Consider the following 22,571-nt stretch of genomic DNA (forward strand, 5'->3'; position numbering starts at 1 on the left):
ACTCCACCGTAGATTGGGCTAAAATTTTATGTTTTTTGGACTTCTAAGAGACAGCTCCACTTGCTATATTGAAGATATAGCCACTTGTAGCCTTTGAAGCATCTGAGAGGGAGTTCCAATCAGCATTACTGAATCCTTCTAGAACAGTGGGAAACTTCTGATATTGTAATCCTAGGTTCTGGGTTTTCTTCAGGTACCTCATAACCCTTTCTATATCATTCCAATGCTCTATGCTAGGTCTGCTTGTAAACCTACAAAGTAATCCTACAACATAAGCTATATCAGACTTAGTGCAATCAATAGCGTATCTAAGACTTCCTATGATGCTTGCATACTCAGATTGATTAACACTGCCATTAGTATTCTTGAATAATTTAACACTAGGGTCATAAGGAGTACATGCTGATTTACATTCAAAGTAATTGTATTTCTTTAGAATCTTTTCTACATAGTGAGATTGATTAAAAAAAAAAAAAAAATTTCCTTTCCAAACTAGTCACTTTATGCCTAAGATTACACTCGCTTCTCCTAAGTCTTTCATATTGAAGTTTGCACTCAATGTAGATTTCACATCATTTATGACGGGTAAGTTCGACCCAAATATTAACAAATCATCTACATATAGATACATGATGGTGCAAATATTATTTTCAACCTTATAATTGATGCATTTGTCACTTTGATTAACCTTGAAAGCTTTAGATAGGATTAGGTTATCAAACTTTTCATGTCATTTCTTAGGAGCTTGTTTCAAACCATAGAGAGATTTATTTAGTTTACAGACCTTATTTTCTTGATCATGGACTACAAAACCCTCAGGTTGTTCCATGTAAATCTCCTCTTCAAGTTCACCGTTTAGGAAGACGGTATTTACATCCATCTGATGTACTACGAGGTTATAAAGGGCAGCAAGAGAGAACAAAACATGGATTGAGGTAATTCTAGTGACAGAGGAGAACGTGTCAAAGAAGTCTATGTTTTCTCTTTGTCTAAAGCCCTTTGCCACTAACCTGACTTTAAACTTGTCAACTGTTCCATCAGGTCTACGTTTCTTCCTTAAGATCCATTTGCACCCTATTGCCTTGCAACCTGGAGGTAGGTCTACGAAGTGCCAAGTCCTATTTGACTCAAGAGAGTCCATCTCATTATTTATGGCTTCTTGCCATAAGTTGGCATCTACAGAGGACAAGATAACTTTTAGGTCTTTAGGATTTTCTTCTAAATTATAGGTCTGGAAGTCATCATCAAAACCCTTGGCGATTCTAGTTCTTTTGCTTCTTCTAGGTTCTAGGTCGGCTTCCTTTGTAGAGATAGGATTTCTAGCTAGGGTTAGACTATTGGATCCCGAGCCTCCATTAATTTTCGATTTAAAAGGAAATCTATCCTAAAAAAAGTTGGCATCATTTGACTTAATGATCATTTGGTTTACTAGATCATAAAACTTATAGGCTTTACTATTTATGGCATAACCTATAAAGATGCTAGGCTCTACTGGCTAGCTTTCTTCTTTTAGGGTTTGGGATCCTTACAAAGGCTAGACAATCCCATGTTCTAAAATATGACAAATTTGGTTTCTTATTCTTAAGGATTTCGTAAGGTGAAGTTGTGTTTTTAGACTTTGGTATTCTATTGAAGACATAACACATGGTAAGGATGATTTCACCTCACCAATAAAACGCGACTCCAGAACTAAGTAAAATAGCAACTACTAGCTCAGCTAAAGTTCTATTTTTCATTTCGACTTTTTTGTTCATTTCAGGAGAGTAAGGTGCAGTCTTTTCGTGTATTATTCCATGAGATTTAAAGAACTCATTAAAGTTGTCTGAGTCGTACTCAGTTCCCCTATCACTACGAAGTCATTTAACCTTTCTATTAAATTGATTTTCTACTTCAGTTACAAAAATTTGAAGGCATCAAATGCATTACTTTTGTTTTTCAGCAAATATACAAAAGTAAAATCAGAGCAATCATCAATAAAGGTAATAAAATATCTTTTACTATTCCTAGTCAAGATGCCATCAAATTCACATAAATCAACATGAATTAAATCTAGAGGCTCAGAAATCCTAAGTATAGATTTATGCGGAGTTTTAGTAATTTTAGTTTGACTACAATACTCACATTGATCAAATTCATTCATGGATAACTTAGGTATCATTTTCAGCTTAATCATGTTACTAATTAATTTCTAAGAAGCACAGATACTTCTAATTGTGCAGAGAATCGGTATCAGATACGGATACGTCCAGATACGTGGCAGATACGTGTCTGATACGTGATTTGAACTATTTGATTTTTTAAGTTTTGTTTTTAATTTTCAGATACGCGTATTTGCTTCCAGATACGTGAAGGGGATACGTGGGTCATTTTTTTGTTTCAAATTTAAGCCCAATCATTTAAAAACCCAACCTACAACCCATTTTATTTTAGTGCATGTTTAGGAGTGATTTTAAAATCATTAAAAATCATTTTTTTGATTTTTAAAATCACTCGAAAACACAATTTTAATTACTCAAAATTAATTTAATTTTCAATTTTACACTTTTAAATGCAATTTTCATATCATTAAAATTAGTTTTGAAGAATTAAACATGTTTCACGGTGATTCTGAAAATGACAAAAGTGATTTCAACCATTTTAAAATTACCTTCAAACATAAAAGTCCACTTAAATTGAGCAATCCAAAACAAAATAAATTAAAAATGATAAAACATAAAAAAAAATAAACAAAACCCAAAACGTAATTAAATCTTCATTCTTCCCTTCTTTCTCACTATTTAAATCATGATTCACACCTCCTTTATCCTCAACTTCATTATCAATCGTTATCTTCTACTTCTTTTCTACCCTACTCTAATCACTCAACAATCACTCGACGTTAATGGATTTTTTTTCAAGTTTTCACTCTCTTCTTGAATCTATTCTAATCTAACTTAAAATATATATTATAGTAATTAATTAGACATTATATATATATAATACGCATCTTTAACGTATCCGTATCTTAATTTTTTAAAAATTAACGTATCGTATTGTATCTGTATCTATGTCTGTGCTTCTTAGATTAATAACACGACAAAGTCTAGCATGCCAAACATTCATAGAACACATTAGATATGTTGGGGTTGATGCCCTAAATCTCGTAGGGTCCTGTAGTTTGTAAACACGTGTATGAACAAACATTTGTAGTATAATAATATGAGATATTTTCTTCACTATTGTCTATGAAGTATGAGATATTTTAGTCTCATTATATAATGCCATTCATGATAGAGACTTTTATTTCACTAGGATGACCATAGGTAACATGACCTTAATCCTAAGTGAGTTGAGAACTCATGCCTATGAGGGCGGTCCTTTGATTTGCATGGGTGCGAGTGGCCAAATTGCCGACTCAAACCTACCACTTTAAGATTTGTTTGATTGGGGAGCTGAGAACTCAGCTACACAAGAAGAAATTCACTCCTTCGCCGAAGAATGGGTAAGTAGATAGATTGCTCCCTTAAGGGTTGATTCCGGAGCTTGAACAATGTGACGCCACACCTTTTTATGGCCCAAGAAGTGTTCACTCATAGTAGAACTATGATGTATTGTTCATTAGAGAATTCAGTGGTACTTAAGGAGTTAGATGTAACTACATGGGCAAAACGGTAAATTGGCCCAATTATACTTACGAGCGATTTGTGAAGGGTTATTGTACTGTTGATTGGTTATATCCAATGAACATAGAAATATATCTGTAGTGCGAAGAGTGTAGTTGTCGGTCTTTAGTGGAGTGTTCGACAGTTAATGGATGGTGGGTATCATGATTAAAGAGTTTAGTTAGTTATTCACGTATCGTTGGAGCTTCTAGCTAAGGTCTATAAGGTCTACTTGGTAGCTCAATGGATTCATGTTGAGAATAAGTTTTTGGGTTAGTTTGAAGTGTTTAAATTAACAAGAGAAAATTTTATTATATATGATATAATTAAATTGATTTAATTATATGTGATATAATTGATTTGATGTATTAAATACATTAAATGGAGGAGTTAATATAAATACGATTTATGTTAAATGTCATAAAGGAAAAAGAATTATGGTTTAAATATTACTTATGATGTGATATTAAAACTATAGAATATAATATGATAAATTAGTTATTATATTTATTTATAATAAAAACAACTATAAGATAATTGTTTGGTTGGTTTTTATTTTCTCCTTTAACCATATGAGTGGGAAGTTACTATCAGTTTTAATAACTGAAGAATAAAAGTGAAAATAGTTTTCATTTTTCATTATCGCATCACAATCGATCGAGTGAAAGAAAAGCTATATGATAGCCTTTGAGAGAGTAAACAACCAAGCTTCTCGTTACTAGACGATAACTCCTCGTTTGCTAAATGATTGAGTATCCAACTCTATATGATAGAGGTTTCTCATTCTCCCACTTACTCGATCGTTAAGTTCCTCCTTCCCTCTATCAGATTCACATAGAGCCCACACCGCCAGGATTCTCACACTGTGAATACCAAGGCAACTGAATGGTAGTGTCGAGTGTTTCTGTTCGAGGATCAAGTCTTACTCGATTGGGTTTGAGGATCTGAAAATTCGTGTGTTACACTGGTTATTCGTTGTGTTCGTGCTCGTGATTGAGTTTGCTTGGACACTGGACTGGTGTTGATCGAGGGAATACATGAAGAAGAGGTCTTCAAAGGTATGCCACTCGATTCCCTTTGTTTTTAAATGAAAGCATGCTGTAATTTACTCGATAATGCATAACTGTGGTTATATGTTTGTAAATGCTTTATTCTTTCACAATGGGTTTGGAACGATCTTGTTTCCGCTCACTGGTTCTCTTGTTAAAAGATACACAGAAAATTTCATTTTATTAATGTTTAAATTTAATATGAACATTTTCTCAGTTACATACCCCTTCCCTACGAATACATTATTTTTTGTAAGAGTATATAAATCTGCCCCTATGGTTGAGTAAATCTGGCCTTGTTGGGGAGATAGCCGAGACCAAGTTCTTTTTTATCTCCGGAGTGTGCAGGACATCCTTCAACGTGAGGGTCTTCTCGAAGGTAAACTTCAGCTCCACCTTACCGGTTCTAGCAACTTTCGTAGAGTGGTGATCCCTCAACAGAATATTCTTATCCTTAGTTTCAGTATAAGTTTTAAAGAGACTAAGGTCGTGACAGAGATGGCACATGGCACCAATGTTTATCCACCACCCTTCAGAACCACCGATCACATTTACTTCTGTGATCATGGCAACTAACAGTTCCTCTGTTAGGTTCGCTGACCAATAGACGACGCCTATTCCTACAGTTCCAAGCCATGTGTCCAAGTTTATTATAGTTAAAGTAAAGGAACTGTGCCGTTTTTCCCGAGGGGGGTTTCTACTTCTTTTGTTGGTTTTGGTTGTTGGAACCATGGTTCTGACCTTTCCTTTTTGTCCCTTGGAATTTTGGTCAGACTTTATCACGATAGAGTTGGATCTTCCAGGTATGATGTTCAACTCCTCCCTCTGGTCCTGCTTCCGGGCTTTCTTCTCAATCCTTAGCCAGATGATAAGACTCTCCAAGGAAAACTCCTTGGTTTAATGCCTCAAGGTGTTCTTAAAATCTTTTCACAAACGGGGTAGTTTGTCAATAATAACAACAACTTGGAATTGTTCGTCTTGAGACATACTATCAGTTATTATTTCATGGGCTATCTTCTGCACTTCATGTGACCAGACCTCTACAGATTTGTTATTCGTCATCTGAAATTTGAGGTAATGGCTGACAGTATATTTTTTAAACCCGGCGTCCTCGGTGTCGTATTTCTTTTGCAGGGCGTCCTAAACTTCTTTTGCTGTCTTCATTGTACTGTAGTAGTTATAAAGATCATTAGTCAAACCATTTAATATAAAATTTTTACATAAAAAATATTTTTCTTCCCAATCAACAACTTCTTTTATTTGTTGTTCAGTTGGATCTTCTATCGGGACGATTGGCTTATCTATGGTACAAGCGTCGACAACTTTCTTGACAGTAAGGAAAAACAACATCTTCTGCTTCCACCATTTGAAGTTCGCTCATTCGAACCCAAATAGACGGTTGAGATCGGATGTCATAATGTTGTTGTTGCTTGTGATGACCATTATAGAATTGGCAGATATCCGTCTTAAAAATGTTGGAACTAGCTACCCTCCGACGGTGAAACTTGATAGCAGTGAACAGTCAGGAACCGACGGTCGTCAGAAATGTGGAACCTGCAAAACAAAAACTCGTTACAGGCTGAGTCATGGATCTCTTCTCTTTAAGACGTTTCGTGGCTCTATCCAGGTGTGCACGCAGATCAATGGTATTGCCACATCGTCCCCAGGATAAAATAGCAAAAAAAAAAGTCTCGATCGAAAACTCACACCGTTCAGACTGATTTTCTTGAAAAACGATTGGAAACAAAAGTATTGCTCTATTTTCTCACTCCCTCTAAAATGTGGGTATCTCTTGGGGCCCTAATACAACATTTGCTTATGGCTTTGGTGCATTTGGCTTGGAATCTAACTGCTGGTAGCAATCGTGATTCATTTTGCCAGAGACCCAGGGAAGAGGGCCCAAATTTTTCTGATTATTTTTTGGTTTGTTATTGTTTTGGTGATTTTTATTTAGGCCATTTTTCTTGAATTTTTTTTTTGGCTTAGGTTTATAAGCTTTTTCTACCCATACAACTTTAGCTTGAATATTAAAAATAGATCTCTCCTTCAAGTTTTCATAATGTTTGTCCTCAATTCTTAAGGAAACGACCAATTATCCAACAAAAAATCCCAAGGTTTTGGTTTTAAGACTCTCCGAAATCTGACCAAGAAGGGGTAGTTTTTTAATGAGGCAGGCCACTAATACAACATTGTCTAAAACAATCCCTTCATTTTCAAATCAAAGATAAGAATTTCAAATTCTTGAATTTGGTCACACACACTTATTGTCTACCATTTTTCTACTGCATTCATTTCTTCCGACCCATACTTCTTGTCTAAGGCTTCCCAAGATTTTTAGTTGTATAGAAAATTTTGTAAACACTATCCCACAAACCACTACATAAAATATTTTTTTTTCTTCAAGACAAAACCTTCGAGATTGTTCAGATGTTAGCATTTATGGAAAACCCCTAATTGGACTTGGAGACGTTTTCATTTTTATTTTCTGTTTCTTTTTTCTTTTTTGGTAATTTAAACTTAGTAGTTAATTGTGGTTCTTCTTTTTAGCTAGATAACAATTGTTTGCGTGGCACTAGTTCTTTAGCTATATATATCATCCTTTTTGTTTTTTTCACCATTCAAAATTTATGGTTTTGTTGGAGATTTTGTTTTACTTATTTTTAATATTTTTTTGTTTATATATATTTTGGTTTTTATCTTTTCAAATTGTATATTTTAGTCTCTACACTTTAAATAGGCTATTATATCTATGATCGCATAGTAAATATTTTGTAAGGAAAAATTTTTATAAATAGAAAAATCTAAAAATTATTTATACTTTATTGCAAAAAATTCAAAAGTCTTTGTAGTTTTGAAATTTTTTCTTATAAAGTATAAATATTTTTAAATATTTTTATATTTAAAAAGACCCATTTTATAAATGCATTAATTGGATTCCCTTATTTCAATTTAAACCTTATTAACTCAAGTCACTTTATCTTGTACTTATTTTCTGTTATCGTATCTTTTATTGAATTTTGGTCGATTCAATTTCATCTACGACAAAAGTTTAAGTCAAATCCAATAACTAATTAAGATATCTGTCATCGATTAAAAGATTCAACCTTCAAATCTATCTACTCGAACTTCGAGTTGAACTAAGGAGAAGAAGAAATTAGGTCTTCTATGACTTTTCTGCCTTGGTTAAATTTTCCAAAGGCGGTTCGCAAGAGCCGTTGACCGTTGACTGACTTGATTTCGAGGCTACAAATGTCTACGGTGAGAAATGTAACGCCAAAATATTTTTATGGAAATTTTTACAAGGTATTAATAAAGTGTTCATAAGCAGATAATCTAATTAGAGCAAGCCTTTTTTTGCATTAACTAAAGTTTGTTTTAGGAGTGATTAATTAAAGCTTTATAATCAAGAAGGTTAATTACTTTGATACTTTTATTTTTGAAAAAAATAATTTTTTAGTCTAGTTTTCATTTGGTTGTAAAAAAGTTGGAGAGATATGACATGACTGTAGGAAAATGTTATAAAAATATATACTTTATTAGATCAGCTTCGGATTACTAACAATTCTATTACGTTAAAAACTAAAAAGAAGTTAAAGAGTATAATTTTGAAATATAGAGACTAAAAGATATTAAACTCAAAATTTAGAGACAAAAAATAAGATTTTTCCTAACTAATTAGTAAACATTAATACTAATGACAAAATTTAAGTATTTAATGAAAAATTAAGATTAAAAATGTAAATCTTAAAGCTAGTCCTAATGTCAAAATTAAAACAAAACTCAAAATTTAAGGGTAAAGTTGTGATATTTTAAAATCTAGAAATCAAAAATAAATTATTAGAACGGTTAACATTTTGAAACTTATGAACCAAATGAAAACCAAACTCAAATTCCAACTTTTCGTGAATTCAAATTCCAACATTTTTTAAATTTATTCTATTTTAGTTCCAAAACTTTCAAATTTACAAGCAATATGTCTATTCTAAAACATAGTAGGTTAGTTTTCTACCATAAAATCCACTTTGAATCGTGTTCATCTCTAACTTATTTATATTATCCAATATATACTCATAACTATATTATTAATTTATAAAAATGAAAATACAAATAAAGATTAAAAGAGTCATTTTAAAAGTTTAGACACAACAATAAAATGGAGAGTAATTAAAGTAGATATCCTAAAAGCTCAAGTTTGAACAAGAAAAAAAAATTTAAAGATTAAAAGTTAAGTGACAAAAGGCGCATTAACATAAACACTTTCCATTCCACTTTCATGTAATGTTTATAACCAAACTTTTATTTCATACCCACTACATAAAACTCTTCCCTATATACATCACATTCCTTTATTAATGAAACCCAATTGGATTTATGACATGGAAAACCAGTAACCCAAGATAATGCATTTCCATTTCCATGCAGATTGATATTGATATTACCATCTTCTATTAAATAATCTTTCACTAAATTTAAAAAGGGTTCCATATCATGTGTTTTCAAGCCCATAAAGCCAAAATGGACATCGATGCAGAGCCGAGCAACAAGGCAATAAAACAAGTCCTTTTCAGCCATTGATTTGAGCTCATCATCTTGTTGTGAAAAAAATCAACGGCTATTAAATCTACTAAAGCCATGTATATGAGAATCCCAGATGAAAATGAACCTAATAAACCTTCCATTATCAATGCTTTGGGATTGTTGTCGTCATAACCTGTTAGTGAAAATAGTATCATGCCTAATACTATCCCCATCGGCGTCGTCACTGAGAACATGAAACACATATACGACGTCGTTGCCAAGCTGAATCCTGCCTGCAATTCTAATAATCTCTCATTTTTTTTATTAACTAATTTTCATGACGGATTAATTTTATATGGAAATGAAAAACCGTTTAAATCGAAGTTTGTGTCTATTTGATCATGAATTTTTAAGAGTGTCTCATAAGTCTCAAATTTTTAAAAAGTAAGTTTAAATACTATTTCAAAAATCTTAATAAAATTTTAAGTGTTTGGATTAACTTTTTAAATAAATATTTATAAGTAAAAAAAAAAAATATATTTATAAATACTTAAAAAATCAAATTGAATATGGTTGAAAACATAAATTTGATGTCTGAATAACACTAAGGTGGACCCCACGACTAATTAACCTTGACTTCACATCCTGACTACTTCAATTGGAGATCTTCTAGTTGTAAAATTCATGAATTTAATGGGGACTAAAATGAAAATATAGAAAAGTTGAGGGAGTAAAAAGTTGAAAAAGAAAACCTGAGCAATACATCCACCAAGGCCCATTCCTTCGAAGATTTGATGAAAAGCAAGAGCGGCAACAAGCGGCTTAATCGTACACTGATTTTGAGACATTCCCATCGTTACTCCAATTATCACCGAATGAAATATTATCCCAATTTCCAATACTTTCGATACCAATTTCTGTTTCATCTTCACTAATTCCTCTTCCCTTCCGCCGCCGTCGCTTGCAAACACTTCCGATTTCGAGTTCGCCCCCACCAGAAGCCCAATCTCCCCGCCGGAATCCTCCCCTGCCTTCATCTCCACCGGATTATAGTGCCCGTGTTCCACGTGTGATGTGGCGGTGACGTCGACGAAGAGCGCGACGAGAGCGCCGATCATGGTGACGAGGCCGGAGAAGGGGAAGTCCCGCCAAGGGTGGTGGGAGGCGATGCGGCAGTCGGAGAGGGCGTCGAAGGCGTCGGGGAGGACGTGGACGAGGGAAGTGGAGAGAATAACGCCGGCGGCGAAGCATTTGATGATGAGAATGGCTTTGTCGTAGAGAGGTTTGCCGTGGAAGAAGCGAGTGAGGAGAACAGGGGAGGAGACGCCGATGACGCTGGTGATGAAGATGAGGAAGATGGAGATTAGTTTGAGGTGTGCGGCGGCGCGTCCGTCGCGACAGGCGGAGTCGCGAGTGAAGTCGGTGGGACAGGCGGCCATTGAAATTGGAAAAAATTCGGTTGAGGAGAGAGAAAGAAAAGAGAGAGAGCGGTGAGAGTTCTATGAAGTTTTGTGTTTGTGGAGTCATTTGAGAGAGTAGGGATGGAGGTATTAAATGCAGTGGGCATCCACACTTCATTCATTTTTCTCTAAAATACTTTCTTCTTAATTTCCTTCTATTTGATGTGATGTTCAAGGTTTACAAATCTTATGAAAATATATTATATGTGTCTAGTTTTTATTTAATCCATAACTTTTAAATGATTACATTTACTTTTTTAAGTTTTGTCTTTGAGTTTTGCTCCAATTTAATCTTGTATTTCAAGATTTACATTTTTAAACTCAATTTTTTACTAAATTCTCACCCGTCTTCTGTACAGTTAATTTAGATAATAATAATTAATTAAGTTTTACTATTTTTATCACTTTTTAATTAAATTTAAAATTTCACATCCTAATTATTTTTAATTAATTAATAGAAAGTGAGTATTTAATGAAAATTGAGATTAAATATGTAAAATCTTAAAATTCAGAGATCAAATTGAAATAAAACTCAAATCTTAATGATAAAATTCTAATATTTTAGAATTTATGAACTAAATTAATAAAATTAAAATTTAAAGATTAAATGTAATTTAAGAATCAAATAAAAATTAAAATCAGTGCCTAGGGTATTTCATTTCCAAAAATTATAAAATATTGATGGTGGAAAAATCTCAACTAACTAAATCAAATTTTTATTAACGTGTAAAAGCTTATTAACAATCTTTTCACATTAATATATATAATTTTGTTATAATTTTAAAATTTCAATTTGATTCGATTCTTTATAACTATTATTTTTCTTAAATTTTTATCAAATAGTTAGATTAAACAAAATTAGTTGAAACTTAAATCATATAAAACTTTTTTTTTAAAAAATATTATAATAAATTATAAATTAACTATCAAAATGAAAATAATTAAACTAATGAACTTATTTTGATATTAATTTATCAAACATGGTAACTAGTTTGACAGTATAATGCAAGTTATTGTTTGGTTAGCCTCCATTAGATTGGCTTAGATCGCCCCAACCAAAGAAGCAAAGGCCCGAACATGGCTTAAGTCCAAGCCCTAGGGCCTCAATCATGGTTTGAATCGAGTTTGGACCAACCCAACCTCTTAAACACCGACTATTACAAAATTGGGTTTCAATGTCAGTTTAAAATTGACACTATAGGGGTACAATATCGATTGAAAACCGACATTGAAGATCATATTATAAAAGGTTTTTAATGTTGATTTTAAACCGACATTATAGTGATCGAAATTTCAATGTCAATATTCTTCAATGTCAACTGACATTGTACATCATCTTCTATGTCAATTTTTTTAATAATTTGTCCGATATTTTTTTAATGCCTCATTTTTTTTAAATGTCCAATCCATTTATAATGTCGATTGAAGAGTTAAAAATTGACATTAACAAAAAAATACATATATATTTTCTGCTTAGCACGTGTGAATCAATAATATATTCTTTTTAAACAATAATATATCTCTTACTTGTACATATACAAAATAAAATCTTAATTGCTTTTATATAATATGATTTCAACACACACAAAAATTAACTATATAACTCAAAGACCTAAAAATACATGCAAAGAAAATAAAACACATCCACAGATTGTTGTATCAATTTGACCAGACAATCATAACAGCCACTAACAAAGGTGAATTCAATACATTTGCTAGAAAGGAAGGAACGTAATAAAGAATTGGAAAATGCATCATAGTTATGCTTCATAGTTGATCCATTTCTCATGCACTTTCAAACCCAAAGACCTAAAAATACCTGCAATAAGAAAATGAGGATAACACTTTGTGAAGTATATTAAAAGTAAAACCTTATACGAATCTCATCCTCCAACTGGGTCAATTGCAATGAAATCTAGAAGCAAGAACAGAAAGAATCTAGGGAACATTACCATATTTTAACCTATAACTAACTTTACTAACTCTCATGCTTAAAAAAAAATTTAGGGAGCATGAATCACTATACAACAAAACCAATGTTTTTTTTTTTTTACTTCGATACCTATTCAAAGAAATGCACTTCCAATACAACATTCGAACAACAATCTTCTCTCAATAGAACTATCGGAGTTTCAAGAACACTATAGTATACAAACCAACTACGTGATAATTTGAGCACATATTGACTAAAACTTATATGAGCACAAATTGCAATATATGAGCACAATAAGACCTAAATTTGTTTATATCAACATGAGACAAACACAAAAGAACACAAATAAAATATTTTCAAGACCAAAATAAGAAAATGTTTTATAAGCACATTAATCACCAAACAAAAAGATGAAAACAAGACCATCAAACAAGTTCATATTCTTGAATTAATTTTCAATTCAACACTTCCAAATCTTATGAACTATGATCAACAATGTCCTCTTTCGAGGTGAAAGGCTTGGAGTCGCCACCAATCATTTTAAGATGAGATTTATCACCCATTAAAAAAATAAAAATAAAAACGATCCACTTTTCACCTACAACACCCGTTTTAAAAAAAGTTTTATTCCTATTATCCAAAATTGAAATGAAAATTAATAAAATGAAAACTTAGAATTTCCAAGTAGAGGTGTTCCCTTGCGGTCAACTTAAGTACTTCGGCCTAGACAGAATTATTACCTTAGTCAACCATATTTAAAACGTATTTGGTAAACACAAAAATTTACACAAAAAAAATGTCTCACTAGGTTTCACTATAATTTTAAGAATAAAGTATATTTGAATTTTGTGAGTAACAATGTATGCCAATTTATATTTGGATTCTTTTATGAAATATTGACCTTTAGAGTTTACGTATTTAGCAACATCAACTTATAATAGGATTGTGAAAATATCTTATATAAACTAATTCACACTTTAGAAAAATGTGAATTAATAACTATGAGTGGCACAAGCCATTTAAAAGAAAGGTTTGAAATTCATTTGAAAATTTGAAATTTAAAACTAGCTGAAGTTTTATTTTGGAAACTTCATCAATGCTAATTTAAAACTTATCTAAGAATCCAAAACATAATGAAGCTTGAAATTCAAAGACAATTCTTAGATTTAATCCAATAAGATATACTTATAAAATTATAAGTTCAAGTAAAATTAATTTTTATTTTGCAAAAATGTGAATTACAACCTATCTAAAGTTCATATTTAAAGTTTTAAATTCAAACAATTTGGAATACTGTTAAGAATTTCCAAAACTAAAAATTGAATAGAATTATATTTAACAATGTTAAATTAGAATCTATATTAAACTTTAAAGGAAAAGTTTTGTTTAAATATTTTAAAGAAATTTTACACTACAATCTATTTAAATTTCATATTTAAAACTAGTTTAAAATTCATCAAAACTTAAAATTACCTACAAAATCAAGAATCCAGCTGATTGAAAGATTAAGAATCTAATGTTAGTAAAACTAACCATAGAAAGGAAAAAAAGATAAAAGTAAAAAATTTTGGAGATATCCTTCAAAATTTTATAAAAAAATTATCTTTGAGAAGCGTAAAGAAAATTGGGTGAGATTCAGGAGAAAGAGAAGCAAAATAAATAGCAAAATAAATAATAAAATTAATATAAATATAAATATTTATATAAAAAGATGAGATTGAGGGGAAGGAGAAGAAAAATAAATAATGAAATTAATATAAATATAAATAAAAATAAAAAATAAAAAAAGAAAAAAGAGAGGTGAAAATCGAGAAGTTAGAAAAAGGAAAAAAAAACATATTTACATAAAGCCAAGTGCGGTCCACCACATTAAAAAAAATAATATTGAAAAAAATGGGGTCCACTATATATGTTAAATAAAATAATAATATAAAAGTACCGGGGCCAACTATATTTATTGAATATAAAATAAATAAATAATGGAAGGGTCCACACCTTTATTAAATATCCTCTTTTCTCCCCCTCTTCATTCTTCTTCACCAATTTCTTATTCTCTTCAACTTTTTTACCTTTATTTTGTAGGTAATGGCAGTCGTCGTGGGTCTTCGCCAGAAGTTGTAATAATCCGTCAGAATGAAGATTCATCCATCATCGGAGTCGTTGTTTGCCGGATTGGTGCTTGCCAGAACACTACTTTTCCTTTTCTCTCATCTTCTATACTTTTCACTCTATTCTCACTTAGTCTCAATATGTTTTTTTTCTTCTTCCCTTTGTCTTCAATCTTTTCCTTCCTCCTATTTTATTTTTTCTTCCCCTTCTTCCTTCTATATTTTTTTCTTTCTTCCCCTCCAACACTGTGAACAATTTATAGGAGAAGCAAGGTGGAGGAGTTGAGATTTTTTTGTAGATTCAAAAGGAGAGAAAAGGAGAAAGAAGAATGTTGGAAGGAAGATAAGTAGTTGTTGAAGAATGGTTAAAAGAGAGAAGAAATAAAACAATAAAACAAATAATAATAATAATAATGATAATAATAATAATAGTAAAAAACAAAAGAATAAAAATAAAAATAAGTAAGTAATAATAATAATAAAATGAAATAAATTTGAATAAAAACAAACACACAAATCACCTAAAAATAAATTAAATTAAGTTAAAAATAAAATTAAAATTAACTTAAAAATAAATAAAAAAACATGAAAACGAAGAAAAACACATAATAATAGTAATAATAATAAACGTCGAACCAAAAACGATGGCTACAATTTGCTTTCCTTTGTATATCCTTGAAGGATTGAAAGGGTAGACAAAGGAAAAGACAGAGTGTTGGGAAGACGAATATTTTATTTTAAAATCACAATAGAATTCTAAAAGATGCCTAAATGGTCCAATCTTGAATTGGACTAAATTAAACAAATATGAAAAGCAAACAGACCCAACTCAATCAAGTTTCGACCTCAACTAAATAGCAAGGTTTGATATAACTAAGAGTAAAAAAAAAAAAAAAAAAACGAAATTGACTTGATCAGGCTTCGAATTCCAATCTTGAATGGAGTTCAAATTAATAAATATGAAAAGCAAATGGTTTTAACTCGACCAAGCTTCGACCTGGACTAAGTAACAAGGTTTGATTTAACCAACAATAAAATAAACGGGCCTGACTTAACCAGACTTCGACATTAACTAAATAACAAGGTTTGATTTAACCAATAGTAAAATTAACGAAACTAACTTGATCAGGCTTCGAACTCCAATCTTGAATTGGGTTCAAATTAATAAATATGGAAAGAAAATAGACCTGACTCGATTAAGCTTCAACCTAGACTAAGTAACAAGGTTCAATTTAACCAACAATAAAATAAACAGACCTGACTTGACCAGACTTCGATCTCAACTAAATAGCAAGGTTCAATTTAACCAACAGTAAATACTTGAAATACGTTTAATGATGACAAATGCTTGAATGCATGAGATGAATGTAACATTTTATATTACTTCTTTTTTTTAAAAAAAGATGATAGCTCGATCACCATCTTTACTTCTCATTTCTATTTAAACTTGAGTTGAATCTAGCAACTTGATCTTCACAACACTATCTTTGTGGCACTATAAATAAAATGACTTTGCCCCAATTTCAACTTTATGATGTTTTAACACTTTTTTTCCGAAATAGTAAGCTACCATAATTGTGTTGATTATCAATATAATTATTTAGGTGATGTCAACATTCTCAATTTAAAGAAGAAGCAAACGTCAATTTATTTCATAAAGAGCATCTTATTAGGACTAAAGTTACAAATATACATCAAAATTGAAAACTGAGAATGAAAAAGAAATGCAATCCTCTTAGATACTCACTGAAAGTTTGCCTTCTGAAATTTAAGCATGGTATTTTCGCACACGATCTGAATTCACTGAATTAGGCAATCTATTACCATCCATATTTGTCAAGACTAGGGCTCCTTCAGAAAAGACCTTTTCTACTATGTATGGTTCTTCGTAATTTGGAGTCCATTTTCCTTGGTGTTCCTTCTGAAACAGGAGAATTCGCCTTAAAACTAGATCTCCTTCTCTAAAAACTTTGAGGCGTACCTTCTTGTCATAAGTACTCACCATCCTTCTTTGATAAAGCTGACCTCTGTGTAATGCTGTTAATCTTTTTTCTTCCACAAAATTCAATTGTTCATAGCGATCTTGAACCCACTATGCTTCTTTTAATTTAGCTTCCATAAGAACTCGTAACGATGGAATTTCCACCTCAATGGGAAGAACAGCCTCCATGTCATAGACTAGAGAAAATGGTGTTGCCCCAGTTGAAGTCCGAACTGATGTACGATATCTATGTAGTGTGAAGGAAAGCATTTCATGCCAATCCTTTTATGTTACTGTCATCTTTTGCGCAATTCTTTTTATATTTTTGTTAGCAGCTTCCACTACTCTATTCATTTTTAGCATATAGGGGGTTGAGTTAAGATGTTTGATCTTGAACTCTTCACACAACTTCTTCATTGATTTTTTGTTCAAATTCCGGGCGTTATCAGACACTGTAGTTTTAGGAAGAACATAGCGACAGATAATCTCCTTTTTTATGAATTTAATCATCGCTGTCTTTGTCACTTCTCGGTAAGACACTGCTTTCACCCATTTGGTAAAATAATCAATTGCTACCAAAATAAAACGGTGCCCATTTAAGGTTTTAGGTTCAACATGGCCTATCACATCCATCCATCATATGGAAAAAGGCTAGAGAGCTGTCAAACATTTAACTGAGGGTAGGTGCATGAGTTTTATCTGCATATATCTGACAGTGACACTCCCTCACATGCTTAATGCAATATGCTTCCATTGTTAACCAATAATAGCTAGCTCTTAATACTTGTCTAACCATCACGTGTCCATTTGCATGAGTTTTGCAAACTTCTTCGTGGATTTCTTCCATGATCTTATTTTCCTCTGTCTCATCTACACATCTTAAGAGTACCATGTCGTGGTTTCTTTTGTAAAGTACCTCTCCATTGAAGAAGAATTTCATTGTTAGCTTTTTTAATGTACGCTTGTCATTCTATGAGGCATCCTGTAGATACTCTCTATATTTGATGTATTTTTTAATGTCACAATACCATGGTTTACCATCAAGGTCCTCTTCAATGGTAATGCACGTGGCTGATGGGTCTCGCTTTCCAATTTTAATAGGTTGGACCTCTTGATTAAGATCTAAATTTAACAACACCCTCAACATGTCTCGAGCATCCACTATCTAATTATATTTCCTTGGTAGATAATCAAAAGTGATTTTATCAAACTTCTCGAATAATTCAACTATTAGCTTCCTATATGGGAGAAGTTTAGCGTCTTTTGTCTCCCATTCTTCTCCTAACTGGTGGATCACCAACATGGAATCTCCTAAAACTTGAAGCTTCTTGACTTTCATATCTAATGCTGCTTGAATACCCATAAAGCATGCTTCATATTCAGCCATATTATGAGTACAATCAAAATTTAGCTTGGCTACAAAAGGGAATACTTTTCTTCTAGTGACATTAAAATTGCAATATTCTATGTCCTAATTCATTAGAGGCTCTATCGAACAATATGGTCCACGTCTCTGGATTCGGTACTTCTTCCTTTTTTGCTATGGTAGAGACCAATTCATCAGGAAAATCAAATTTCATTGGCTCATAGTCATTTATAGGTTGCTTAGCTAGGTAGTTAGCTAGTACACGTCCTTTAATTGACTTTCAAGTAACATAGGCTATATCATATTCAAATAAAAGAACGTGCCACTTTACAATTCTACTTGAAAGTGACGATTTTTCAAAAATATACTTTATGGGGTCCATCTTTGAAATGAGCCATGTTTTGTAGTACAATATGTATGGTCTTAAGCGGTGGGCAGCCCATGCTAATGCACAACACGTCTTTTCAAGCAAGATATATCTCATCTCACAATTGGTGAAATTTTTGCTTAAATAATATATAGCCTGCTCTCTTTTGTCTGAATCATCATGCTGTCTTAATATACATCCCATTGAATTCTCTATCACAGTAAGATCAAGAAAAGTTGACGGCTTGAGGTCGGGGGAACTAACACGGGAGGACTCTGTAAATATTGCTTGATCTTTTCGAATGCCTTTTTACAGTCTTGATTCCAAACCCGACATCGTTTTTATGAAGTAGCTTGACAATGGGTTCACATATTGCTGTTAAATGTGATATAGATTTCGTGATGTAGTTTAGCCTCCCCAAGAATTCTTTAATTTCTTTTTGGGTGCGCGGTGGCGGCATTTCTAGGATAGCTTTTACTTTATCATGGTCAACCTTAATCCCTTCCTGGTTTACAACAAAGCCCAATAACTTCCCTGATGTTACTCCAAATCTAGACTTATTTAGATTTAGCTTAAGTTTGAACTTTCTCAGTCAATCGAATAGTTTTTTTAGAACAGTTGTGTGATCCTCCTCTTGTTTAGATTAATGATCATATCGTTCATATATACTTCAATTTTCTTATGCATTAAGTCATGGAATAAGGTAACCATGGAACATTGGTAGGTTGCCTCAACATTTTTCAACCCAAAAGGCATAACTTTATAGTAAAAAGTTTCCCACAATATTATACATGTAGTTTTTTCTCGATCTTCCTCTGCCATTCTGATTTGGTTATAGCCAGAGAATCCATCCATTAAAAAGAAAATGGAAAAACCAGTAATATTATCTACCAACACATCAATATGAGGCAATAGAAAATTATCTTTAGGACTTGCTCGATTCAAATCTCTATAATCAACACACATCCTAATTGTCCATTCTTTTTTAGGAACAAGAACAACATTCGACACCTATTTGAGATATTTAGCGTGCTAGAAATCTTGCATCAATTTGTTTTCTCACTTATTCTTTTATTTTAATCAGCATGTTAGGCTTCATTTTGTGCAACTTCTTCCTCACTAGTTTACACTCAAGCTTAAGTGATAAATGATGCACTACGATATTCGTATCTAGACCTGGCATGTCTTGATATGACCAAGAGAAGACATCAACATACTCATGAAGTAAATCTATCAACTTTTGACGACTTTTAAATGACATATTAGCACTAATTTTGACTTTATTTTCTCTGCCTGGGACCCTAAATTAACCATCTCTATCGGTTCTTCATAAGATCCTAACATTTTTTTATATTCTTCAATCATTCTCAATAACAGGGGAAAGTTCAAGATCTTCTTCATCATTACCTATTCTTTCATTGAATTCAACATCATGTGCAAAAGAACCGAATTCGTATCTAAGATCATTTGCGCTTTCAATTTCAATATCACTGTTCAAAATGATGATTATTTGGTGTGATGAATAGGAAAATAAAGAAACAAGTATAACTAAAAAGAAGATGAGAAAGAAATAACGACTTTTATTAATAGGAGAAATGAATAATAAAGAATATAAAACATTCAAATAACAAAAGCAAATAATTACTTTGATAAATCGTTAACAATTGATGGTAGCTCAAATACAGTCCAATTATTTAGTTCAAAGTTCTTAGGCATAAGTAGACTAGAGAATCTTCTTCATCTTTATCTTCTATTACTGCCATCATTTCAAAACTTTGACTTTCTGGATGAATTTTGGTAGCAAACTCGAAGGAATGATAAAGGTGGGAAATGCTATTTAACTGCTTTCGAGGCTCGTGACGCTCGAATTTCGCTGTTTGATTTTCCCTTTCTCATTTATGTGTTCTAATCATCTTTTCCTTTCTTGGTTTATATCTCATACCAAACCTTTTCATGTTTTTCCACACCCTTAACAAGTCATCTAAACTCTTGCCATTTCCCTCTAAAGGTAACTTTGCAAATCGCGACTTCTTTCTCTCTGTCCTTCCATACAAAGTGGTGGTATTTCATAACCTTAAAAGATTGAAACGAGGATTCAAAAGCCTCTTTTGTTGCTTTTAGGTATGGCATTGAGGATAACCTTGATACAAAAATATCTTCTTGTCCATATATGATCACCTGCTTGCGATTGATTACAAATTTAAGTCATTGGTGCAATAATGAAGGGACTACTCCAGCTAGATAAATCCATAGATGCCCTAATAGAAAACTGTGAGCTTAGTTGATATTTATGACTTGAAAAATTGTGTCAAAGGTACATGGGCGTATTTGAATAGGAATTTCTATGTCCCTAACCACTTCACTGAAGGAACTCGTTTTATAGAGATCCTTGAGCGAAAGCGGATCGTGACGCCACATTGATACCTCTAATGAACAATAGATCATAGTCCCATTATGACTAAACCCCTCTCGAGCTAGGAGAGGGTGTGACGCCACATTGTTCAATACACAGAATCTTCTCTTAAAGGAGCAATTTATCTACTTACCCCTACTTCGGGGAATGAGTGAATTTTATCTTGTGTAGCTGTGTTTCCAGCTTCCTAATCAGACGAATCTCCAAAATGGTAGGCTTGTTGAGTCGGCGATCTGACCACTCTCACCCATACAAATAAAAAGATCACCCTCATAGGTAGGAGTTCACAACTTACTCAGGATTCAGATCATACCTATGGTCATCTTGGTGAAATGAAAGTCTCTATTATGAACAATGTTATATAATGAGACTAAACATTTCGTGGTCCAGTCTTATACAAACTTCTTTGTATAGAATATCCCCGCTCACATGTCTAATACATGAATGATTAGGATCAGATCATTTGTAGCACTTTACAACAATTGTAACACCTACAAAGTGGGCCATGTTCATAGTGTCACCAAGATAAGCTACCCAACCTTATCCATATAGTACAGACCATTTAAGTTATCACTTAAACATGATTCACTATATGTCTCCACATACATGTTTAAGTTACAACGATAACCTTGGATGTTAGTTTATTAGTTTGTGGTTAATGCAACTAAAATATCATATATTTTATAGACAAAGTGAATAAAATATCATATATTTTATTAATCATATAAGAGTTTGTTCATACAATGCTTACAAATTATTGGACCCTATGAGATTAAGGGAATCAACACCAACAATCTTCTACTTGTCTTAAAGCTAGTAGGGTGTACAAAATAATAAAATACAAGTACAAAAAACAATAAACTAGAGCATAAAACGCCCAGTACAAGATTCACTACGTGCTCCATTAAAAGCTCTTACTATCATGGTGCTTGGTTTGAGGTGTGTGAAGAAACCCATATTGAAGAACCCTTTAGCGGAAGCGGGAACGTCCCAAATCTCATTTTTATAGAGAAAGAAATTTTACAGAATAAATAAACACATTATGTAATTATAAAATTAAGTACAACATGCTCAACAACAAAAAGTTTAGGATTTCATGAAGCTTTACCTTTGAAGACCTTCTTCAAGAAATTCAAGAAATTCAAGAAATCCCTTGATATGCAAACCATGAACAAAGCCAAAATAGCCAATTGAGACACCATTAATTGAAGACCTTGGTATTCTCAGAGAGTCCAACAGTGGTGGGCTCTGGCTAATTTGGTTTGAGGGAAGGAAAGGAGAATAAGAGTTTTAGATGAAGAGAGGGAAAAGAATTCAGAGAACCTTTCTCCGTAAAACTACATTTGTTTTTAAAGATAATCAAAATCCAAAAACCACCCAGGGGGAGAGAGTTGTAACTCTCTCTCTTATTTAATTTAAATTAATTTTAAAAATAAAAATTAATATAATTAATTAATTTAATTAAATTAACATTTAATATATATATATATATATAACAAACTATATGTGATATCAAATATAACATATAACCTATATTTTTAATATTGTATCATATACAATATAACCTATAGTTTTCTTTTCTCTCACATATTGACATTTAATTAAATCACATTTATTTAAATTTAACAATTTGAACCAATTCATATAATCAACATTTGAATCATATTCAAATATTTGCTTCCTCTCATAAATAATATAATGTATCAAATACATTATAATAATTATATCACATATA

At 32.1% G+C, this 22,571-nt stretch overlaps 1 protein-coding gene across 1 annotated transcript; it reads right to left on the reverse strand.

The window, feature by feature from the left end:
- Window positions 1–8,934: 8,934 nt before the first annotated feature.
- LOC120089483 (zinc transporter 6, chloroplastic) lies at window positions 8,935–10,771 on the reverse strand. The gene is made up of 2 exons (XM_039046968.1): window positions 9,961–10,771; window positions 8,935–9,501 (listed from the first exon to the last, which is right to left on the reverse strand). Exons 1-2 carry the CDS (start codon window positions 10,645–10,647, stop codon window positions 9,187–9,189), a joined length of 1,002 nt encoding a protein of 333 aa, XP_038902896.1. The 5' UTR covers window positions 10,648–10,771; the 3' UTR covers window positions 8,935–9,186.
- Window positions 10,772–22,571: the final 11,800 nt, after the last annotated feature.

Source organism: Benincasa hispida, chromosome 10 (assembly GCF_009727055.1).
Source record: "Benincasa hispida cultivar B227 chromosome 10, ASM972705v1, whole genome shotgun sequence".
NCBI classification, from domain to species: Eukaryota; Viridiplantae; Streptophyta; class Magnoliopsida; order Cucurbitales; family Cucurbitaceae; genus Benincasa; species Benincasa hispida.